Consider the following 23,982-nt stretch of genomic DNA (forward strand, 5'->3'; position numbering starts at 1 on the left):
TTCTCTATCTCCTCCATCAACCCGACCTGGTACGGATCCCACACTGATGAGCAATACTCAAGTATAAGTCGAACGAGTGTTTTGTAAGCCACCTTCTTTGTTGATGGACTACATTTTCTAAGCACTCTCCCAATGAATCTCAACGTAGCATCCGTCTTACCAACAATTAATTTTATATGATTATTCCACTTCAAATCGTTCCGTACGCATACTCCCAAATATTTTACAGAAGTAACTGCTACCAGTGTTTGTTCCGCTATCATACAATCATACAATAAAGGATCCTTCTTTCTATGTATTCGCAATACATTAAATTTGTCTATGTTAAGGGTCAGTTGCCACTCCCTGCACCAAGTGCCTATCCACTGCAGATCTTCCTGCATTTCGGTGCAACTTCTCTGTATACTACAGCATCATTCGCGAAAAGCCGCATGGAACTTCCGATACTATCTACTAGGTCATTTATATATATTGTGAAAAGCAATGGTCCCATAACACTCCCCTGTGGCACGTCTGTAGACGTCTCTCCATTGAGAACAACATGCTGTGTTCTGTTTGCTAAAAACTCTTCAATCCAGCCACACAGCTGGTCTGATATTCCGTAGGCTCTTACTTTGTTTATCAGGCGATAGTGCGGAACTGTATCGAACGCCTTCCGGAATTCAAGGAAAATGGCATCTACCTGGGAGCCTGTATCTAATATTTTCTGGGTCCCAAGAACAAATAAAGCGAGTTGGGTCTCACACTATGGCTGTTTCCGGAATCCATGTTGATTCCTACAGAGCAGATTCTGGGTTTCCAGAAATGACGTGTACAGTCTACATTTCATCGAGTTGTGTTATGGCAGTGACACATTACGAGGATGTTACCGTCGTCCTCGTGTTTTGTACAATATTGTATAAACTCAAATAACAACAGACCTGGATTTTACATTTTATGATTGCATATGAATAAGGAAGTAACTTACTTTCACACACATACACACACACACACACACACACACACAGGAAGAGAGAGAGAGAGAGAAGCTCTCTAGCTTTTACTTATTTATTTTACGAAGACACGTATGAGCAAATAGAAATTTGGGTTTAAGAATTTGATCGATACTCGTTGATGGGGTTCTGCATTCCGTTTTACCTCTTCTCTCGTTGTCGTCGCATTCTTCTCGGCAAGAAACTGACCAGGCTATGCTCTCTGCTTAGAGACTAGAGACGTTCTTTTAGGACGTGGTTCATAGTATTTATACGGGGTGTTCAAAAAGTCTCTGCGCAGTGCCGTATGCCGCAGTGAATAAACCGAAATGAAACTCAGTGAAATACAAGTTATTAATTTATTGAATATTCATTTTTACTTACAAATTTTCACATTAAATGTTGAAAGTGTCCCCCCCCCCCTATTGTGGAATACACAATTCAATGCGTCTCATCATGTTTCCAAACACAAGCTGTAACATTTCTTCTGTAACAGAAGCAGTGAAAGTGGATATTGCAGTTTTCAATTCATCGATGGATTTTGGACGGTTTTTATAGCCAGTTGCTTTCGCTGCACCCCAGAAGAAAAAGTCAGGTGGTGTTAGATCAGGCGATCGTGGAGGCCAAAGTCCCTGTGAAATTATGCGATCATCAAAAACATCAGCAAGCAGTGACATTGAAACGCGAGCTGTATGCGCGGTTGCACCGTCTTGTTGAAAATAACCGTTCTGTATTTCACTTAACACAAGTTCTCCTATGTATGGGTACAGAATATCACTGCAGTATCGTTGTACGTTTATTGTTTCGTTGAAAAACCCAGGCAGGAGAACAATCATACGGCACACGCGGCTAATAATCATATGGCACTGCGGAGAGACTTTTTGAACAAACCCATATTTAAAGTAAAAAACTGTTATAGAATCACCTTGTTTATTTAAAGGACGATAACTGCATTTTCACAATGTTAATGTCGGCTAACGCTGGAACATTCAGATACGTCCGACTAAAACAACCAGAATGCCGTAAAGTAATGAGTTTGTAAAAATTTTCTTAAAAAAAAAATAGTCTAAATGATATCTTCTTACTATCATTGCAAAATGTTAATACCTCAGGTGAAGGCAGCCACAGTCATCACTTTGTTCAATATAAACTAAATAAAAGTTATTAGTAATAGCAAATAGCCGCCTTGGTATTTTAAAACAAAGAAAATTATTTACGTAGCTTAATGACTTGTTCTGATATAATTTCTTACTAAAAAGTATTTAAGGATTGAAGAAATTTTACTTTTATGCAATACAAAGTAGAATTTCTTACTAAAAAGTAGTTATGTATTGACCAAATTACACTTTTATGCAATACAGATCAGGATTTGACAGTGTCTAGGATGTACCGATAAGTAAATATGCAAATATGGTTCCTCGCATGAACTAAGTTTAACATTACATTTCACGTAACGAATATTACGTTCCAAAATTCAAGAAGCTGTGTGTTCACTGTTCGTTCGAGTGTCTCTGTAAAAGCTCAATGGCGAAAAGAGTAAAGATTAGAGTTGTCTCGTCGATACTGATGTCATCGGGGACACAGCATTAGCGTAGTGAGTAATGAATGACAGAGGAAGATGGTTATGGTCTTTTCTCCAAACAAATCATGTGGAAACTGTCCATTTGTAGGCTATTAAAACAATATATCTGTGGTGACCATTTACAAGTATGTAAAAGGTACACTGCCCTAGATTTAACGTAAATGAACATGTTATTTTTCAGTCCTACTCATGCAACTACAATTAAAAGTAATTTTTTTAGACATTACCACTTCTGAAACAAAAAAGTCATCAGTGGAAGAGAAAGAAGACATGACTGGGAGTTACATTTAAGAACTGCTTTACTACCTGTATGACAATTTTCATGTTAATGAGTAAATAATCAATAGTTTTTGTTGGTGTATCCTGAGCTCCTTTGAGAGACAGCAGCAGCTTAAATAACGGGTAATTAGAGTAATTTTTCTTCTAGTGTTGTAGTGCGGATATCACTGTTCTTCCCAGAATTGTGATGGATTATTTGTGACGAATTTTACTAGCGAATATATGTATTGCGATCATGCAATTACAATGCCTAGATCTTTGAAGAGTAGTGTCCCACTGCACTACCGCGGGTGAGTACGACACGTTATTGTTCGTTCTCGCTTTTGCACAATCAGTACTTTCTAAGTAATGAGTTATTCCAAAACTGGTAGTATATTATTACACGGGACACTTTCTGGTCCCTTGATCATATTGCACCGAACTTCAAGGAAACCAATGGATTACTGAGCACGAAACCCAAAACTGTTTAAGGAGTAATAAATTTTTTTCACCAAAAACGAGAGTATGTTTAGCTTAATAAAGGAGACAAACAAGGGCAAAGGAATCTGTTATGGATTTAAACACAATTTTATTGTTTTGTTATGAACTTAGTTCTTATTTTAAATTCATATATAGAGAAAAATTTTAGCTGCTTGTAAATTATTACAGTTAAGAAATAATAAAGAAAACTTTTATTTCAACTTCAAAACATAATTAAATATAACAACACATTATAAAATAGAGAAACTTAATTACTAAGAAATGAATATGTTCCAGACAGTAAGAAAACAGGTTTCACTCTCTTGAATGATGAGAAACGATTGACTAGTGGACCTAAGAAACAGAAGCACCATATTGACAATACTGATGAAATTAGAATTATCGAGAAGAATGCTACTGCATTTTCTCCCATGTTTTATATGTTCTGATAGATAGTCGCTTTTTCATCTGTCAGCTATCTGTGTTTAATATATATAATTTATTATTTATCTAAGACTATATATTTAAAAGCCGGCACTGTTGTGCCTTACAGTGTATGATATGATTGTATCATTGCATTCAGTCTGTAATACTTTTGATTGGTCAATAACCTTTTCTATTCTATACACATGAACACTGTCAAAGTGTCGTCCTCGATAAATTAAATGTGGACTAGAGTTCAGCAGCAATTTGTGACTACTGCTGGAAGAATATTATTGTTACCGTGTCTCGACAAGAGATGCCTGTACAACTGGTGGACAACTGTTCTTCTGTAAAACAGTGTGTTATTTCACTGGGTTCTGTTCGACACATCGTTCACCGGATAAGTCGGAGCTTCAAGCAGCGACCCCCTCGACACTGGCATCGGGAGTGGTGATGGTCTCAGTGGCGATGCCGAGGGTCACCCTGAGCGGACTGCGGTCCACCCTGTTGATGTCGTCGGAGATCTTGCTCGCCGAGGTGCCGGGTCCGCCGCCGCCGAACTGGCCGTTGAGCTGGCTGATGAGGAAGCTGAGGTGGACGCTGCGGTCGACCCAGAGGAACTTGACGCAGCGGCCCTTGCCGTCGGAGCGGTAGCCCGACGAGCAGGGCTGCGACTGGCGGCCGGGCGCGACGAACAGCGACTTGGGCACGATGCGCCGCGGCCGGTCCGCGTCGTCGCGCTCCTCGTCGGGCTGCGGCAGCCAGTCGGCGCCGACGGGCGCGTCCGTCAGCCGGGCGACGACGCCGGCGCTCCCGAGGCGCGGCAGGGCCGCCAACAACAGCACAGCGCACAGCCACAGCACGTGCCGCATGGCGTCACACCGCCATCACAGGGACCTGCGAACCGGATTAGATTAGATTAATACTACTTCCATGTGTAAGTAGGCTGTTTATGTTTTCTTATTGGCAACGTTACGTAGCGCTCTGTACGAAAATCACTGGCTGTGCTGTGTGCAGTCTGTGGCTAGTTTGCATTGATGTTTCAAAAGTTATTCTGATCTTTATGTATTTACTTATGTCATAATTCCTGTAACACTGATGTATATGTTTATTTCTATTCTGTTGTAAAGCCTGTACTACAAATGTTATCTGTATTGTTATTTTTTTAATTACGTATTTTGTACCTTTGTAATTGTATTCTCATGTTATAACATTGTAATTGACACCAGTTAATCAAATTAAGTAACTTGTAAGCATTCATTTCACTGCACACATTTCTGTTGGTCACAGTAATGCACAAAATGTGAGAAGTTGTGACTGTTAGTGTTTGCACATGTGTTAATAATTCAGCAAGGGACTGGATAACAGCATTGCTGGTTCTAAGGACAATTCCAAAAGCTTTGTGAGTGCGCAAGTGGTGGTTATGGACTTGCTATCTTCCTGCAAGACTCTTCGATGGTGATTGTGCACCTGCACAGTCGCAACAGATGGCTGCTGGCCGTCTCTACAAGGACTACAGTGGGTCTGCATCTGTAATGACTCACCAATATCATTATTTCTACAAGGACTGCAGTGGGTCTGCACCTCTGGTGGCCCACCAATACCATATTCTCTACCAGGACTACAGTGGGTCTGCTCTGTGATGACCTACCTACCAATATTCTTCAAAACGTTGAATGACTCTGCTGTGGGTTTGCTCTGTTGTGGCCCATTACCTGTCTGCATGTCAAGAGTCAGCACTGTCTTTCCGTTGGAAGGACAACACTACTTCTTCAAGACTGCATGGAAATCCACTACTTCTGTGTGCAATTTCTTTTACTAATGAGACTTTGTGAAAAAAAACTGTAATTACTATTATGATGAATGATCAGGACTATCTTTATGGACTGTGAGAAAATTTTAGCTTTTGACCAACATTGTATCAATAAGTGTGTACATTTGATTTCTTTGTTATTGTAATTACGATTATGAAAAATTTTAACAAATATGTATTGCCCAGTGCCCAAAACAATTTGTAAAATTTTTTGTGGGGAGCATGGGGGCTATGTAAGTAGGCTGTTTATGTTTTCTTATTGGCAACGTTACGTAGCGCTCTGTACGAAAATCACTGGCTGTGCTGTGTGCAGTATGTGGCTAGTTTGCATTGTTGTCTGCCATTGTAGTGTTGGGCAGCGGCAGCTGGATGTGAACAGCGCGTAGCGTTGCGCAGTTGGAGGTGAGCCGCCAGCAGTGGTGGATGTGGGGAGAGAAATGGCGGAGTTTTGATATTTGTAAGAATGGATGTTATGAACTGCTGTATACATTATGACTATTAAGGTAAATACATTGTTTGTTCTCTATTAATATCTTTCATTTGCTAACTATCCCTATCAGTAGTTAGTGCCTTCCGTAGTTTGAATCTTTTATTTAGCTGGCAGTAGTGGCGCTCGCTGTATTGCAGTAGTTCGAGTAATGAAGATTTTTGTGAGGTAAGTGATTTCTGAAAGGTATAGTTTAATGTTACTCAGGGCCATTCTTTTGCAGGGATCTTTGATAGTCAGATTGCGTTGCGCTAAAAATATTGTGTGTCAGTTTAAGCACAGTCTTGTATAATTGTTCAAAGGGGACGTTTCACATGGATCATGAATACGATATTTCGTAATGATGTGGAACGACTCAAATTTTCCAATACATGACATAATTAAGTTAATTTAACAACATAATTAAGTTAATATAACAACTTTTTTATTTCTTTGTCCTTCTTTTTTTAATTTTTTTTATAATTATTTGTTTGGTTTTTTCTTTTTTTTTCTTAATTTATATCTAAAAATTCCTCTATGGAGTAGAAGGAGTTGTCATTCAGAAATTCTTTTAATTGCTTCTTAAATACTTGTTGGTTATCTGTCAGACTTTTGATACTATTTGGTAAGAGACCAAAGACTTTAGTGGCAGTATAATTCACCCCTTTCTGTGCCAAGGTTAGATTCAATCTTGAATAGTGAAGATCATCCTTTCTCCTAGTATTGTAGTTATGCACACTGCTATTACTTTTGAGTTGGGTTTGGTTGTTAATAAAAAAATCCGTAACAGGTGGTGCCGGATTACTAAACTTTGCTGTACAAGAACGTTACGCAAAAAGTATCGTGACAAAGGCAGGGAACCACTCAAGAGCCAAGACCGCACAGGGTATATTTCATTCACGACAACCCGTTTCAGCAGTCTTACCTGTCATCTTCAAGTCTTAATCTTTTTGTTTCTTTTGGTAGTAAAACGTGTTCATTTTACGCTGAAACTCATACAAAGGGTAAAACGAACAAGTCTTACTACAAAAAAAGTTTAAGACCAGAAGATAACATCAAAGACTATTGAAACCGGTTGTCTCGAAAAATAAAATACACTACTGGCTATTAAAATTGCTACACCACGAAGATGTGCTACAGACGCGGAATTTAACCGACAGGCAGAAGATGCTGTGATATGCAAATGATTTGTTTTTCAGAACATTCACACAAGGTTGGCGCCGTTGGCGACACCTACAACGTGCTGACATGATGAAAGTTTCAAACCGATTTCTCATACAGAAACAGCAGTAGACAGTGCGTTGCCTGGTGAAACGTTGTTGTGATACCTCGTGTAAGGAGGAGAAATGCGTACCATCACGTTTCCGACTTTGATAAAGGTGGGATTGTAGCCTATTACGATTGCGGTTTATCGTATCGCGTCATTGCTGCTCGCGTTGGTCGAGATCCAATGACTGTTAGCAGAATATGGAATCGGTGGGTTCAGGGAGGGTAATACGGAACGCCGTGCTGGATCCCAACGGCCTCGTATCACTAGCAGTCGAGATGACAGGCATCTTATCCGCATGGCTGTAACGGATCGTGCAGCCACGTCTCGATCCCTGAGTCAACAGATGGGGACGTTTGCGAGACAACAACCATCTGCACGAACAGTTCGACGACGTTTGCAGCAGCATGGACTATCAGCTCGGAGACCATGGCTGCGGTTACCCTTGACGCTGCATCACAGACAGGAGAGGCTGCGATGGTGTACTCAACGACGTACCTAGGTGCACGAATGAAAAACGTCATTTTTTCGGATGAATCCAGGTTCTGTTTACAGCATCATAATGGTCGCATCCGTGTTTGGCGACATCGTGGTGAACGCACATTGGAAGCGTGTATTCGTCATCGCCATACTGGCGTATCACCCGGCTTCATGGTATGAGGTACCATTGGTTACACCAGTCGGTCACCTCTTGTTCGCATTGACGCCACTTTGAACAGTGGACGTTACATTTAAGATGAGTTATGACCCGTGGCTCTACCCTTCATTCGATCCCTGCGAAACCCTTCATTTCAGCAGGACAATTTACGACCGCATGTTGCAGATCCTGTACGGGCCTTTCTGGATACAGAAAATGTTCGACTGCTGCGATGACCTGCACATTCTCCATATCTCTCACCAATTGAAAACGTCTGGTCAATGGTGGCCGAGCAACTGGCTCGTCACTATACGCCAGTCACCACTCTTGATGAACTGTGGTATCGCGTTGAAACTGCATGGGCAGCTGTACACGCCATCCAAGCTCTGTTAGACTCAATGTCCAGGCGTATCAAGGCCGTTATTACGACCAGAGGTGGTTGTTCTGGGTACTGATTTCTCAGGATCTATGCACCCAAATTGCGTGAAACTGTAGTCACATGTCAGTTCCAATATAATATATTTGTCCAATGAATACCTGTTTATAATCTGAATTTCTTCTTGGTGTAGCAATGTTAATGGCCAGTAGTGCATTTTACGTTTGTTTGCGTGACCATCTTCCGCAGCAGCAGTTGAAATCTGTTACTATTGGTAACAACGGAAAACAATCCTAAGCAAAGAAGGCAATGCAGGAAGATGGAGCGAGTATATACAGGGTCTATACAAGGGCGATGTACTTGAGGACAGTATTATGGAAATGGAAGAGGACGTAGAGGAAGATGAAATTAGAGATATGATACTACGTGAAGAATTTGACAGACCACTGAAAGACGTAAGCGAAGCCAGCCCTAGGTCTAGACAACATTCCATTAGAACTACTGATAGCCTTGGGAGAGCCAGCCATAACAGAACTCTTCCATCTGCTGAGTAAGATATATGAGACAGGCGAAATACCCTCAGACTTAAAGAAGAATATAATAATTCCAATCCCAAAGAAAGAGGAGGTTGACATATGTGAAAATTGTCGAACTATCGGATTAATAAGTCACATTTGAAAAATACTAACACGAATTCTTTATAAACGAATGGAAAAACTGGTGTAACCCGACCTCGGGGAAGATCACTTTGGATTCTGTAGAAATGCTGGAACTCGCGAGGCAATACTGACCCTACGACCTATCTTAGAAAATACGTTAAGGAAATGCAAACCTACGTTTCTAGCATTTGTAGACTCGGATAAAGCTTTTGACAACGTTGACTGGAATGCTCTTTTTCTGACTCTGAAGGAGACAGTGATAAGATACAAGGAGCGAAAGACTGTTTACAATTTGTACAGAAACCAGATGACAGAAGAGTCGAGGGTCATGAAAGGAAGCAGTGGCGGAGAAGAGAGTGAGACAGGGTTGTAGCCTATCCCCGATGTTATTCAATCTGTATACTGAGCAAGCAGTAAAAGAAACAAAAGAAAAATTCGGAGTAGGAATTAAAATCCACGGAGAAGAGAAAAAAACTTTGAGGTTCGCCGACGACATTGTAATTCTGTCAGAGACAGCAAAGGATCTGGAAGAGCAGCTCAACGGAATGGACAGTGTCTTGAAAGGAGGATATAAGATGAACATCAACAAAAGCAAAACGAGGATAATGGAATTTAATTGAATTAAATCGGGTGATGCTGAGGGAATTAGATTAGGGAATGAGACACTTAAAGTAGTAACTGAGTTTTGCCATTTGGGGAGCTAAATAACTGATCATGGTCGAAGTAGAGAGGATATAAAATGTAGAAAGAAGAGAAATTTGTTAACATCGAGTATAGATGTAAAAGTCAGGACGTCGTTTCTGAAAGTATTTGTATGGAGTGTAGCCATCTATGGAAGTGAAACATGGACGATAAATAGTTTAGACAATGTAGACAGGAAGAGAATAGAAGCTTTCGAAATGTATTGCTGCAGAAGAATGCTGAAGACTAGATGGGTAGACCACGTAACTAATGAGCAGGTACTGAACACAATTGGGGAGAAGAGGAATTTGTGGCACAACTTGACTATGAGAAGGGATCGGTTGGTAGGACACGTTCTGAGGCCTCAAGGGATGATCACTTTAGTATCGGAGGCAAGCGTGGAGGATAAAAATCGTAGAGAGAGACCAAGAGATGAATACACTAAGCAAATTCAGATGGAAGTGTTTGAGCCGCGCGGAGTGGCCGCGCGGTTTGAGGCGCCATGTCTCGGACTGCGCGGCCTCACCCGCTGGAGGCTCGATTCTTCCCTCGGGCATGGGTGTGTGTGTTGTTCTTAAGATAATGTAAGTAGTGTGTAAGACTAGGGGCCGATGAGCTCAGCATTTTGGTCCCTTAGGAATTCACACACATTTGAACATTTTTCTGAGTTTTTGAGTATCAAAATAAGCGACATAAATGCCTCGTCATTAAGAAGGTCTTGTTTTTTAGCATATAGCTTTTTAACATTATCAGAAATGAGATTTTTAATGATAGGTCTAAAGAACTCGGGATCTTTCTTACCAGTAGCAAAAAAAGCTGTTTCTCTTTATATTTGTTTTATACATGACGTGTAAGTACTGCTTCTTTTTGTACAGTTAATCAGTTTTCAGTTTTCAAACTGTATTTCTATGCTTTTACATAAGCAAAATTTTACCATGTCTGCTGTTGTCATATAAAACTTTACGTGTGAGTTCAAATACTAAATACTGTTCATTTTAACATTCATCTCCCTATATTTTAAATGTTGAATAGCCTACTTATATTTACGGCTAACAGACGGCACTCTTGGTGTCATGTTCACCTGCCCGCACTTGTTAACGCGGGCGCCTCAGTCCGTTGCTACCTGCGGCTTTACAGATATGAGCAGCCCATCGTGGCTCACCTTCAAGCATTCTTTTTGAAAAAAGTTGTGCCTAAAGCCCTTCTGGCCTGTTATTTATTTTGTACGTGACATGTAAGTACTGTCTTGTATTGTTAGTCAGTAGTTACACTTTTATACAAAAAATTTTCTTTTCCCATAAATTTGTAGTTATGTTATAGGCCACTTTAAACATTTAAATTCTGATGAAGGCACTCTTAGAAGTGTTGAAACGTGGTTAGTAAGACTAAAAATTGTGATCGAGGGCTCATTTGTTTCAACTTTAATTTATAAACGGTCACTGAAACAAGCAGCTGTTTTTAAAAAGAGGCGTAAAGTTTTGTGTCCTGCAGTTATCAAGGATTCACGAGTGGGCCTTAGGCTCCGAAGGCCCATATCGATGATGTTTCGCTCAATAGTTCGCACGTTGACACTTGCTCATAGTCCAGCATTGAAATCTGCAGCAATTTGCGGAAGGGTTGCACTTCTGTCACGTTGAACCATTCTCTTCAGTCATCGTTCATCCCGTTCTTGCAGGATATTTTTTCTGCCGCAGCGACGTCGGAGATTTGATGTTTTACCGGATTCCTGACATTCCTGGTACAATCGTGAAATGGTCGTACGGGAAAATCTCCACTTCATCGCTTCCTCGGAGATGCTGTGTCCCATCGCTCGTGCGCCGATTATAACACCACGTTCAAACTCACTTAAATCTTGATAACCTGGCATTGTAGCAGCAGCAACTGATATAACAACTGCGCCAGACACTTGTTGTTTTATATAGGCGTAGCCGACCGCAAGGCCGTATTCTGCCTGTATTTGAACACGCATGCTTATACCAGTTTCTTTGGCGCTTCAGAGTATATCACTTAAGTACAATGACAGCTCCGCCCTTTTATACCTTGTGGACGCGCTACTACCGCCATCTGTACGTGTGCACACCGCTATTCCATGACTTTTGTCATGCCAGTGTACAGACAGTGTAACATCCACGAGATAAATTTTAGCTACAGTGCGACGAGAGGAAATTATGCCTGTAACAGTTATAAACATTATCTACTTGACATATAAAAAATAGTGAAAAAGATGATAAATATTAATTATTTATTTAATATTCTATGATGTAATTGGATATATCGATGTGTATCATACAAAGACAATGATAATTGTAAATTCCTTTTATGATTGCGTTTGTCTTCCTTTGTTTTTACCTTTTGTTGGATGGCTTTTGTAGGTTGCGGACGCATAGCAAAGTGAGGTCTGTTAAAAAATTGTAATTATTTGTTAATTATTACTTCAGAATAGAGTTCATTATTATTATAAATATGATTGAATAATTATTTGTAACTTTAATTCCTCTCTCAGTAAGCATTATCTGTGTTAATTATTTCTTTCCGCTACAAGGAGCGCAGCCATTGATGATAGCGATTTGTATCGCGTTTTTGTCTGTGTTTTCCTTAGAAAGAAATCAAGTGTTTGCTTGATGAAGTCTAAATAGTGCACAATACGAAAGTAATGTTTAATAATCATTTAAAATACTTATTTGCTCTAACAATAGAAAGTCTCTATCAGTTGTCTGCCGCCATCTTAACAATTATCTCAGCGGCAAATTCAAATTACGCAACTCTGCAGGCATAAATGCCGAACGTAATACAAACGTGTAAAAATAAATGTGCACCGGTGGTCCCGAACTCATTTTAATGAAAATGATTCGAATCAGATTGGTTCTTTAAAAACAGTGCTCATAGCACGATCCTTATAACAAACTTTTCTAGCGGATGTATTCTTCGCACCAGTTGCGAAGTATATTGTTTCAGGTAACATACGTCAGTGTTGTGCTCGGCTGATGTTCGGTGGTTTTAATGATCATTTTGCTGAAGATAACTATTTCCATCATAATCAATAGTTGTATAGAATCTGTTGTATGAACTGTGATTTAGTGACACTTGCACAACTTACAGAGCCGGCCGCGGTGGTCTCGCGGTTCTAGGCGCTCAGTTCGGAGCCGCGCGACTGCTACGGTCGCAGGTTCGAATCCTGCCTCGGGCATGGATGTGTGTGATGTCCTTAGGTTAGTTAGGTTTAATTAGTTCTAAGTTCTAGGGGACTGATGACCAGAGATGTTAAGTCCCATAGTGCTCAGAGCCATTTGAACCATTTTTGAACAACTTACAGACAACACTTTAACACGACGTTAACTTGGAGTTCTTTAGGAACTTGACCAATTCTTTAGCCGGGAGAAAAATTATTTAGTAATTACTCAATGTAATAAAATAAGATTATCATTTTCATTTACAAATTAGTTCAATACCAAACCACAGAATAACACAGCGAACGCCACAACAGTCATTTTCCTCTCGCCCTGTGAGCGAATGGAACAGGAAAGAAAGTCGGTAATAGTGGTACTGTGTATCTCCCGCCATGGACTTGAATAGTCGCTACCGCCTGATTTCTGACACTGTCCTTTCACACCTGTACTATTTAATACTTCTATGTCTTAGTGGGTCCTCGTCAGACGAAAGTTTTAGCTCCTTTGTTCACGCTGCTTCAGCATGTGAATCAACGTATTTGCTGTAGAAGAAACTTGCCGGGGAGGAAAACCGACAATCCGAAACGCCCGCGCACGCTAGTGTTCTACTGAAAAAGATCGCGTGACTGCAGTCTGTCTGCTATGCAGCCCTGGCCACGGGAACTGTGCGGCCGTGTCGCTTACATTGCCGCGTGCCACAGCGCTGACTGCACGTGCGTCCGTCGCCGACATCTGTGCATGCCAGCTACGATCTGCTCTTGCAGACAGCCGACTTGCAATGTAGTTAATTACGAAACATCATCACCTGATATACTTCACTACAAAACTGCTGATTTTCTTGATATTTTACATGTTGTTGTTGCTGTGGTCTTCAGTCCTGAGACTGGTTTGATGCAGCTCTCCATGCTACTCTATCCTGTGCAAGGTTCTTCATCTCCCAGTACCTACTGCAGCCTACATTCTTCTGAATCTGTTTAGTGTATTCATCTCTTGGTCTCCCTCTGCGATTTTTATCCCCCACGCTAACGCTAAATTTGCTAAATTTGTGATCCCTTGATGCCTCAGAACATGTCCTACCAACCGGTCCATTCTTCTTGTCAAGTTGCGCCACAAACTCCTCTTCTCCCCAATTCTGTTCAATACCTCCTCATTAGTTATGTGATCTACCCATCTAATCTTCAGCATTCTTCTGTAGCACCACATTTCGAAAGCTTCTATTTTCTTCTTGTCTAAACTATTTATCGTCCATGTTTCACTTCCATACATGGCTACTCTCCATACAAATACTTTCAGAAACGACTTCCTGACACTTAACTCTTTACTCGATGTTATCAAATTTCTCTTCTTCAGAAACGCTTTCCTTGCCATTGCCAGTCTACATTTTATATCCTCTCTACTTCGACCATCATCAGTTATTTTGCTCCCCAAATAGCAAAACTCCTTTACTACTTTAAGTGTCTCATTTCCTAATCTAATTCCCTCAGCATCACCCGACTTAATTCGACTACATTCCATTATCCTCGTTTTGCTTTAGTTGATGTTCATCTTATATCCTCCTTTCAAGACACTGTCCATTCCGTTCAACTGCTCTTCCAAGTCCTTTGCTGTCTCTGACAGAATTAGAATGTCATCGGCGAAACTCAAAGTTTTTATTTCTTCTCCATGGATTTTAATACCTACTCCGAATTTTTGTTTTGTTTCCTTTACTGCTTGCTCAATATACAGATTGAATAACATCGGGGAGAGGCTACAACCCTGTCTCACTCCCTTCCCAACCACTGCTTCATTTTCATACCCCTCGACTCTTATAACTGCCATCTGCTTTCTGTACAAATTGTAAATAGCCTTTCGCTCTCTGTATTTTAACCCTGCCACCTTTAGAATTTGAAAGAGAGTATTCGAGTCTACATTGTCAAAAGCTTTCTCTAAGTCTACAAATGCTAGAAGTGTAGGTTTACCTTTCCTTAATCTATTTTCTAAGATAAGTCGTAGTGTCAGTATTGCCTCACGATTTCCAACATATCTACGGAATCCAAACTGATCTTCGCCGAGGTCGGCTTCTACCAGTTTTCCCATTCGTCTGTGAAGAATTCGCGTTAGTATTTTGCAGCCGTGACTTATTAAACTGATAGTTCGTTAATTTTGCCATCTGTCAACACCTGCTTTCTTTGGGATCGGAATTATTATACTATTCTTGAAGTCTGAGGGTATTTCGCCTGTCTCATACATCGTGCTCACCAGATGGTAGAGTTTGTCAGGGCTGGTTCTCCCAAGGCTGTCAGTAGTTCTAATGGAATGTTGTCTACTCCTGGGGCCTTGTTTCGACTCAGGTCTTTCAGTGCTCTGTTAAACTCTTCACTCAGTATCATATGTCCTATTTCATCTTCATCTGCATTCTCTTCCATTTCTATAATATTGTCCTTAAGAACATCGTCCTTGTATAGACCCCCTACATACTCCTTCCACCTTTCTGGTTTCCCTTCTTTGCTTAGAACTGGGTATCCATCTGAGCTCTTGATATTCATGCAAGTGGTTCTCTTTTCTCCAAAGGTCTCTTTAATTTTCCTGTAGGCAGTATCTGTCTTACCCCTAGTGAGATAAGCCTCTACATGCTTACATTTGTCCTCTAGCCATCCCTGCTTAGCCATTTTGCACTTCCTATCGATCTCATTTTTGAGACGTTTGTATTCCTTTTTGCCTGCTTCATTTACTGCATTTTTACATTTTCTCCTTTCATCAATTAAATTCAGTATCTCATCTGTTACCCGAGGATTTCTATTAGCCCTCGTCTTTTTACCTACTTGATCCTCTGCTACCTTCACTATTTCGTCTCTCAAGCTACCCATTCCTCTTCTGCTGTATTTCTTTCCCCCATTCTTGTCAATCGTTCCCTAATGGTCTCCCTGAAGCTCTCTACAACCTCTGGTTCTTTCAGTTTATCCAGGTCCCATCACCCCAAATTCCCACCTTTTTGCTGTTTCTTCAGTTTTACATATCTGTGCCCAAAGCGAGTACCGCTACTGAACAGCTGTGAACGGAGAACAAAGTTTACCTAATCGCCTTACAGATTTGATCTCTGATTACCTGCGAAGTTCACTTCGTAATGAGAGTCGATGTTGCTTCACGTCCGTGGGTGTAAACCTGAAATTTTCCCCACACGTGACCCCTGAGTGGTGCTAAGAAGGCAACAAAATTGGCAGCCAGACAATCTTTCTAGACCTCCTGGCTATACGAGAAGTACATAATCGAGAGGAAATGACTCGTAATCACATCAAGAGCCCTTCTCAGGACCAAGCATCTAGGAAACTTGGAACAAGTATTAAATTATGCCAGTTGAACATTGAGGGCATTCGTAAAACCAAATGCCAAATTCTTCAAAAGTTATTGACTAAGCACAACATTGATGTGGTTGCCCTACAGGAAACCCACACAGATAACGAAGATCAACTACGCTCCAGAGGAAAAATACCAGGATACGCTATCATTGGTGCAACATACCACCATGCCTATGGAGTAGCCACATACGTCAAAAATAAAATAGAGAACGCTCACCTGATATCCACTTCCGCAAATGACAATATCCTAAGTAACATTTACAAACCACCAGGATCCGCATGGCCAGCAGATGTTTTCCAATCACACCGCCATCCCGCGGTCTTAGTAGAGGACTTTAACAGCCACCACACGCAATGGCGATACAGAACAACTGATACAAATCGTGAGGTCTTAGCAAACTGGGTTGAAGAAAACAACATCCATCTCATTTTCAATGCTAAAGATCGAGGTTCCTTCAGATCAGCAGCTTGGAAACGAGAGTATGACCCTGACCTATGCTTTGTCACAGCTGACGAAATTCACCAGCTGGTCAACACAAGCCGAAATGTTCTGCCAGATTTCTCTCACAGTCAACACCGTCCGGTCCTAGTAGAAATCGGCACAAGTATTCCATTGATAACCTCAACTCCTTGACCCAGATGGAACCTACAAAAAGCGGATTGGAAAGCTTACTCTGAAGACCTCGATAAATGCCTGGGATGGTTCTGTCCATCTGCTGATAGTTATAAAAGATTTGTGGAAGCAGTCATCAGTACAGCAAAAAAGCACATACCTACAGGAGACCGCAAAGAATGTGAGGAACTGTATAGTGACTACCAAAGCAGCGGTGACAGAGAAACAGCAGAAGAACTCGTACACAGCCTTGATACTGCTCTCGACAGAAGTGGATGGAAACTATTCAGGCTATGGACTTCAAAGTATCCAGCAGAAAAGCATGGCCCCTGCTTCGAAAACTAGGAGGAGCCAGCCGTATCAGTAGGGAAGAAAACCGCACAACACCTAACAAAATTGCTTTGCACATTGTTAAAACATCTAAAGGGATAAACCACAGAAAGACAACAATACGCTTTAAACGTGAACTTAGAAAGCTAAAAGCAACAGTTAGTGTTGACACTAAATATTCATGCGACATCATCCCCGAAGAGATCTCGGCAGCATTAAAGGACACAAAACCAGGTAAAACCCCTGGCTCAGTTGACATCCTCCCAGAGTTTCTTATCAAGTCTGGCAAATATACCAAAATGTGGTTAGCAAAGTTCTTCACATCACTACTGCAGACAGGAAACATGCCCCAAGGACTTAAATGTGCCAAGATAATTGCCTTCCTAAAGCCAGGTAAACCGGGAAATCTTCCGCAAAACTACCGGCCCATAGCACTGCTTAGCATGGTGTACAAACTTCAGGAACGAGTAGTACTTAACAGGATCGGTCAGACAATACTCAAGGCCTTCTCAGTAGAACAAGCCGGCTTTCGTCCCAACCGAAGCTGTGCTGACCAAGTCCTGGCTCTTACAACACATATTGAACCTGGATTCCAAAAGAAATTAAAAACATCTGTGGCCTTCATTGATTTGTCAGCAGCCTGTGTTACCGTCTGGAGACAAGGCCTACTCTATAAACTAATGAAAACAATTCCCTGTCAAAAATTGACAAAGCTTATTGGTAACATGATTGGTAACAGAGGATTCCAGGTCGTCATGGGAAAAAAACGTCAGTAGCCAGAAATTTCTTCAAAATGGCTTACCTCAAGGCTCAGTATTAGCCCCACTGCTTTTCAGCCTACACATTGTTAATATGCCAGAAACAGCTTGTATGAAATTTGGCTACGCTGATGACTGGGCTATTGCAACAAGGCACACCGATTTTCATACAATGGATCCGATCTGTCTGCCTTGGTAGCATACTTTCGTAAATGGAGGCTTAGGCCTAACGCCACGAAGACAGAAGTAAATTGCTTCCCCCTCAATAACAGGGAATCCGACAGAGTTCTGGAAGTATACCATGACGACACGCGCCTCAGCCACAACAAGGAGCCAAGGTACCAAGGGGTCACGTTAGACAGAACATTGTCATTTAAATCACACCTTACAAAAGCAGCTGCCAAGGTGAGATCAAGAAACAACCTCATCCATAAACTCTGCGGAACCACCTGGGCCGTTAATCGGCAACAACTCTGAGGACGTCTGCACTGAGCCTGGCGTACTCTGCGGCGCAGTACTGTCCACCAGTATGGCTAAACAGTAGTCATGTGAACAAAATCGATGTCGAACTTAACAACACCATGCGCTTTATTTCAGCAACAGTTAGGTCTACCCCTAACATATGGCTACCTGTCCTGAGTCTTATACCATCCCCAAAAATACGACGAGAAGCAACCTTGGTCAGCGAATACAACAAGATCGAAGCAAACCCTGAACTACCGGTACACATCGATATACCTGATCTGAGTACCAAGAGGCTTCGTTCAAGGCATCCTCCTCTTGCTCTCGACAGCCTCCCTGGGTCTGACATCAACTCTTGGAGAAGAGATTGGCTCCAGAATGCCCCAACAACTTGCCACCTAATCATACAATGAAGTCTTTCACGACCGGATGGTACTGTTGTTGACAATTCTTCCGGGTTATATGGTCGTGGTCCATGGAATTCTTCTATTCCTAACGTTTCGTCCAATACTACGTTGGACATCTTAAGAGGTATGGCTGGTCCTGCTGAGTCCTGCCGACTGACGAGTCGGGCGTCGGAGAGCGGCCTCAAGACCGAGGAAAGTGGGCGTGGTCTAGCTTGGACATAGTAGCAGAGAGAAAACTAGTCAAAGATAAAATGTAACTATCGATAAATGTCCGTCATAGATAAAAATCACTTATCGATTCTGTAACGCCACTGTCCATAACTCGCTTAATTTCAAGGCCTCTTCTTTGCTATTAAAATTATCTTCATGTTTATAAATTTCAATAGCCTCCCTATACAGTCGTGGATAATAGTTCGTGGTAGCACTTAAAACTGTAGTTTCAGAAAACTTAACTACATGGTCACCTGACTGAAGTGCGTGTTCCGCAACGGCCGATTTATCTATTTTTCCCAGTCGGCAAAGACTTTTATGCTCCTTTACCCTCGTATTCACACTTCTTTTCGTAGTACCAATATAGACCTTGCCGCAAGTACACGGAATTTTATACACACCGCTAGATGATAATGGTGACCTTCTATCTTTAACAGAACGAAGTACTTGCCCTATTTTTCTGGTAGGTTAGAATACCGGTTTCACTTTATGTTTCAGCAGAATTTTGCCGATTCGTTCTGTAACCTTACTAATGAAAAGTAAAGACACCGTGTTCTTCCATTGTTGTGTACCATCCTTGTCCTTTGGCCTGCTGTAATTAGGTCTTAAAACTCTACTAATTTCTTTGTTTGAGTAGCCATTCTTTTCGAAGGCATGTTTCAGATGATTCAGTTCCGTATCCAGATGTTCTGGCGTACAAATCCGTTTTGCCCTGTCCACTAAACTTTTGATTACACCTCTTTTTTGTTGTGGGTGATGATTGGAGTTCTTATGTAAGTATTTATCAGTATGTGTGCACTTCCGAAACACTTTATGTTTTAGACTGCCATCGGTCTGTCTCATGACTAACACATCGAGAAACGAAATAGTCTGGTCTTTTTCCACTTCCATGGTAAACTGAATTTTAGTGTTTATGCTATTAAGATAATCAAAAAATTAGTCTAAGGCTTTTTTACCGTGTGTACAAACCACGAATGTGTCGTCTACATAACGATACCAACAACATGGTTTCTTATTTGCTTTATTCAACGCTAATTGTTCAAATTTCTCCATGTAAAAATTGGCAATCACAGGGCTCAACGGGTTACCCATGGCAACACCATTCACTTGCTCATAAAACTCCTCATCCCACTGAAACTGGCGGGATGTGAGACAGTGTCTAAACAGAGCGGTCAAATCTTCGGGGAAAACTTCCGTTATGTAAACCATAACTTCATTGACCAGAATCATAGTAAACAGAGATACAATATCAAAACTGACCCGAATGTCTTCAGGAGCCAAGGTTAGACCTTCAATTTCCTCAATAAAATGACGTGAAGCCCTCACATAAGAATTAATCTTACCAAAGTATGGTTGTAGAAGAGTAGCTAGATACCTAGATATTTGATAAGTAGGGGAATCAATCGCACTAACAATGGGTCTCAGAGGGAGATTTATTTTGTGAACTTTAGGTAAACCATAAAGTCTGGGGCACTTAGCTTCACTCCTTAGCAAAACGTTTTTATCCTTCTGTGGAATGGAAGTAGAGGACTTTACCAACGTATTAGTTTTCCTCAAAATAACAGCCGTCGGGTCTCTTCTAAGTTTATTGTAATGTCTCGCCACTAACAGATCCAAAATCTTACTTCTGTAGTCCTCTTTGTTCATCACCACAGTGGCATTGCCTTTATCAGATGGAAGAACAACTATCCCTTCGTCGTTCTGTTAAAGGTAGAAGGCCACCATTATCATCTGGCGGTGTATATAAAATTCCGTGTACTTGCGGCAAGAAGTGTGAATACGAGGGTAAAGGAGCATAAAAGTCTTTGCCGACTGGGAAAAATAGATAAATCGGCCGTTGCGGAACACGCACTTCAGTCAGGTGACCATGTAGTTAAGTTTTCTGAAACTACAGTTTTAAGTGCTACCACGAACTATTATCCACGACTGTATAGGGAGGCTATTGAAATTTATAAACATGAAGATAATTTTAATAGCAAAGAAGAGGCCTTGAAATTAAGCGAGTTATGGACAGTGGCGTTACAGAATCGATAAGTGATTTTTATCTATGACGGACATTTATCGATAGTTACATTTTATCTTTGACTAGTTTTCTCTCTGCTACTATGTCCAAGCTAGACCACGCCCACTTTCCTCGGTCTTGAGGCCGCTCTCCGACGCCCGACTCGTCAGTCGGCAGGACTCAGCAGGACCAGCCATACCTCTTAAGATGTCCAACGTAGTATTGGACGAAACGTTAGGAATAGAAGAATTCCATGGACCACGACCATATAACCCGGAAGAATTATCAACAACATGCCTTGTATTACCGGGGCAGTTTCTGGGTTTGGTAAGCCCCGCAAAATATGGTCAACTCTGAACTGATTAAGAACTGGGCATGGAAGATGTGCTGACTCACTCTTCAAATGGGGACTGCTGTCTTCGTCAGCATGTGACTGCGGCGCGCCTAAGCAGACCATCCGACACGTCAGAGAAGAACGCAGTGCTAGAGCGTCCAGTGGGGACTTTCAAGAATTCCTCGTGGCATCCTAAAAATCCGTCGAATATTTACAAGGACTAGATGTTTGTCTGTGAATATATGTAATTTTATGTAATATAGAATAACTTGATCCAATATTGAAATGTCCTTAAATGCCACACGCTAAATAAAATAAAAAAGTGGGAGTATAAGCAGGACGAGCGTCCAGAATTATCTGTCGCTCTGCAGCGGAGAGTGCGTTATTTGCGAAACTTCCTGGCGGATTACAAAGGCGTACCACACCGGGGCTCGAACCTGGAACCGCATATCGCGGGCAGTGCTCCAACCTACCGAGCACCACAGGCATGACTTACGATCCGTCTTCACAGCATCACTTCATATAAAGCAAATAATCGGCAAGATAGAACTTGTAACGGTACACGTATTTCCTTCACAAAATTCTGAAAATCAGTTTTCATTTCATTGCGTTGGCTTCATGTCTAAGTAGCAGGAGCATCTTTCACAATGTAGAGGCCTGGGTGACAATTAGCTTTGGGCACGCCTACACCACCTAGCAGCAGCATTAAGAGTTAACAGGGTGTCGCAGGTCGAACTGTTCGGTGTTGTGTGGTGCTGCCACCTAGTGACAAATATTGTAAATATCTAGCTACATTAGCTGTTATGTTTCACATAGTATTTATTTATAACGAAAATGTTTGATACGCAAATAATATTGTGTATAAAATAAGTAAATGTTATTGTCAAAATATAAATGTAAATTGCACGAGAGTAAAGATCATAGGGAGAACAGCAATGTATGTCAATTACGCAAAGTATAGATAGAAAAAGAACAAGTGACTATCCCGCCTTTTCAGTTGGCTTCTTCGTGAGCCTTCTTGTGAAGTCGCGAAGGGTGCTTGTTAGTGAACAGCCTCTTGTTTATTGTATATAAAATAATATTGTTGCGTCGCTAATTATATGGCAGCAGTACGCTGTCACCATGGAATGCGTCAGCCAAATTTCTACAGGGGTTTAACAGTCAGATCATGTAAAGATAAAATGGACATCAAAACTTGGCTTGGACTGTTGTTTGGATAGCTACATAAAGGAAGCAGCAAATTACATGGAATATGAGCTGTTGGATGGAACCAAATATCACGATAAAAGGATTATGTACCCTTCGACTTTTGATCCTTATCATATTTGTGAAAACGTTTTTACTGGTTCATATGTGCTACTGTCGAAATTACATAACATCTAGAACAGACGCACAGAACTGCTCATAGACATGACTACATACTTTAAGTACTTTTACATAAGTGTTGTGCAAACTGAGTTCGGTGACAACACACTACATCCGAAGTTAATTGGAGGCGTTGTAAAAACCACGCTCTCTCAACTGTGCGGTTTTATTTAAATAATTAGGTAATACACTTGGTGTTTCATTCACTAAGCAGTGAATTCATCCTGATGCTATGTTCCCTGTGCTGAAGTCAATTAACATTTCACGGTGATACAAGTAGAAACTGGTACCAGAAAATTAGCATGTTCAATATTTGACAAATGCAGTGGATCTACATCTATACCCATCATGCATTGCGACAGCTTGGGATGGGAAAAGGTGGGGCACACATCACAAGCTTTGCTTATCCAAACAGGCAGACACGTGAGGGTAGCTGATATTATTGCACGTATAGTCACTTACTTCTCCCCATAACACGACATAACAAAATTACTGGTACGCAGGTGCAGCCACAGCTAGTAAACAATAAATCAGCTTCATATGACCGATATGTGACACACTATGAAAGAGTCAATGAATGTGACTGCAAAGAGTAACATGCTGAATTAATCAATGTTCAGAAGAAGCACTGTGGTGAACTAGTTCCTGTGAAAACAGTTTCTTTCAGTATGTGTGATGAAGATAAAATATTAATTCCATAAAGCTTACATTTCAGTGACACATTCAGTTAACTCTTGCTATTCATTTCAGTTACTGTACAGTGAACAACTTAAAACCGTTATTTATAAGCTGAAATGCTGCTCACAGCCGGCCGTTGTGGCCGAGCGGTCGCTACGGCCGCTACGGTCGCAGGTTCGAATCCTGCCTCGGGCATGGATATGTGTGGTGTCCTCAGGTTAGTTAGGAATAAGTAGTTCTAAGTTCTACGGGACTGATGACCTCAGGTGTTAAGTCCCATGGTGCTCAGAGCCATTTGAATCATTTGTTGCTCACACGAATATTCGCACGACTAGCCACCACAATGCACATCGTAACTTCCGGGGAATACAGTTTAGTCATAAATGGCTCTGAGCACTATGGGACTCAACTGCTGTGGTCATAAGTCCCCTAGAACTTAGAACTACTTAAACCTAACTAACCTAAGGACATCACATACATCCATGCCCGAGGCAGGATTCGAACCTGCGACCGTAGCGGTCGTGCGGTTCCAGACTGTAGCGCCTTAGTCATAAATATGCTTGCTGTGTATTTCTTATATAAATGTTCTTTATTGTTATGTGTGATACATGTTAACATCGCGTGGGTGTATATGCTGATAGTCTGAAGTACTGCAGTTAATGTATCGCATTTGTTGTATTTGCTGCCAGTCCCCAGTCTTCTCAAAGT

General features: G+C 41.2%; 1 protein-coding gene across 1 annotated transcript in view; it reads right to left on the bottom strand.

Moving 5' to 3' along the window:
- Positions 1-3,488: 3,488 nt before the first annotated feature.
- Positions 3,489-23,982, bottom strand: part of LOC126149225 (uncharacterized) — a 118,210-nt gene continuing 97,716 nt past the window's right edge. Inside the window, exon 2 of the mRNA XM_049915802.1 lies at positions 3,489-4,611. Coding sequence (XP_049771759.1) covers positions 4,128-4,586 — 459 coding nt within the window. The 5' untranslated portion in view covers positions 4,587-4,611 and the 3' untranslated portion in view covers positions 3,489-4,127. The remainder of the gene's footprint in view (positions 4,612-23,982) is intronic.

This window comes from Schistocerca cancellata, chromosome 2, assembly GCF_023864275.1.
Source record: "Schistocerca cancellata isolate TAMUIC-IGC-003103 chromosome 2, iqSchCanc2.1, whole genome shotgun sequence".
NCBI classification, from domain to species: domain Eukaryota; kingdom Metazoa; phylum Arthropoda; class Insecta; order Orthoptera; family Acrididae; genus Schistocerca; species Schistocerca cancellata.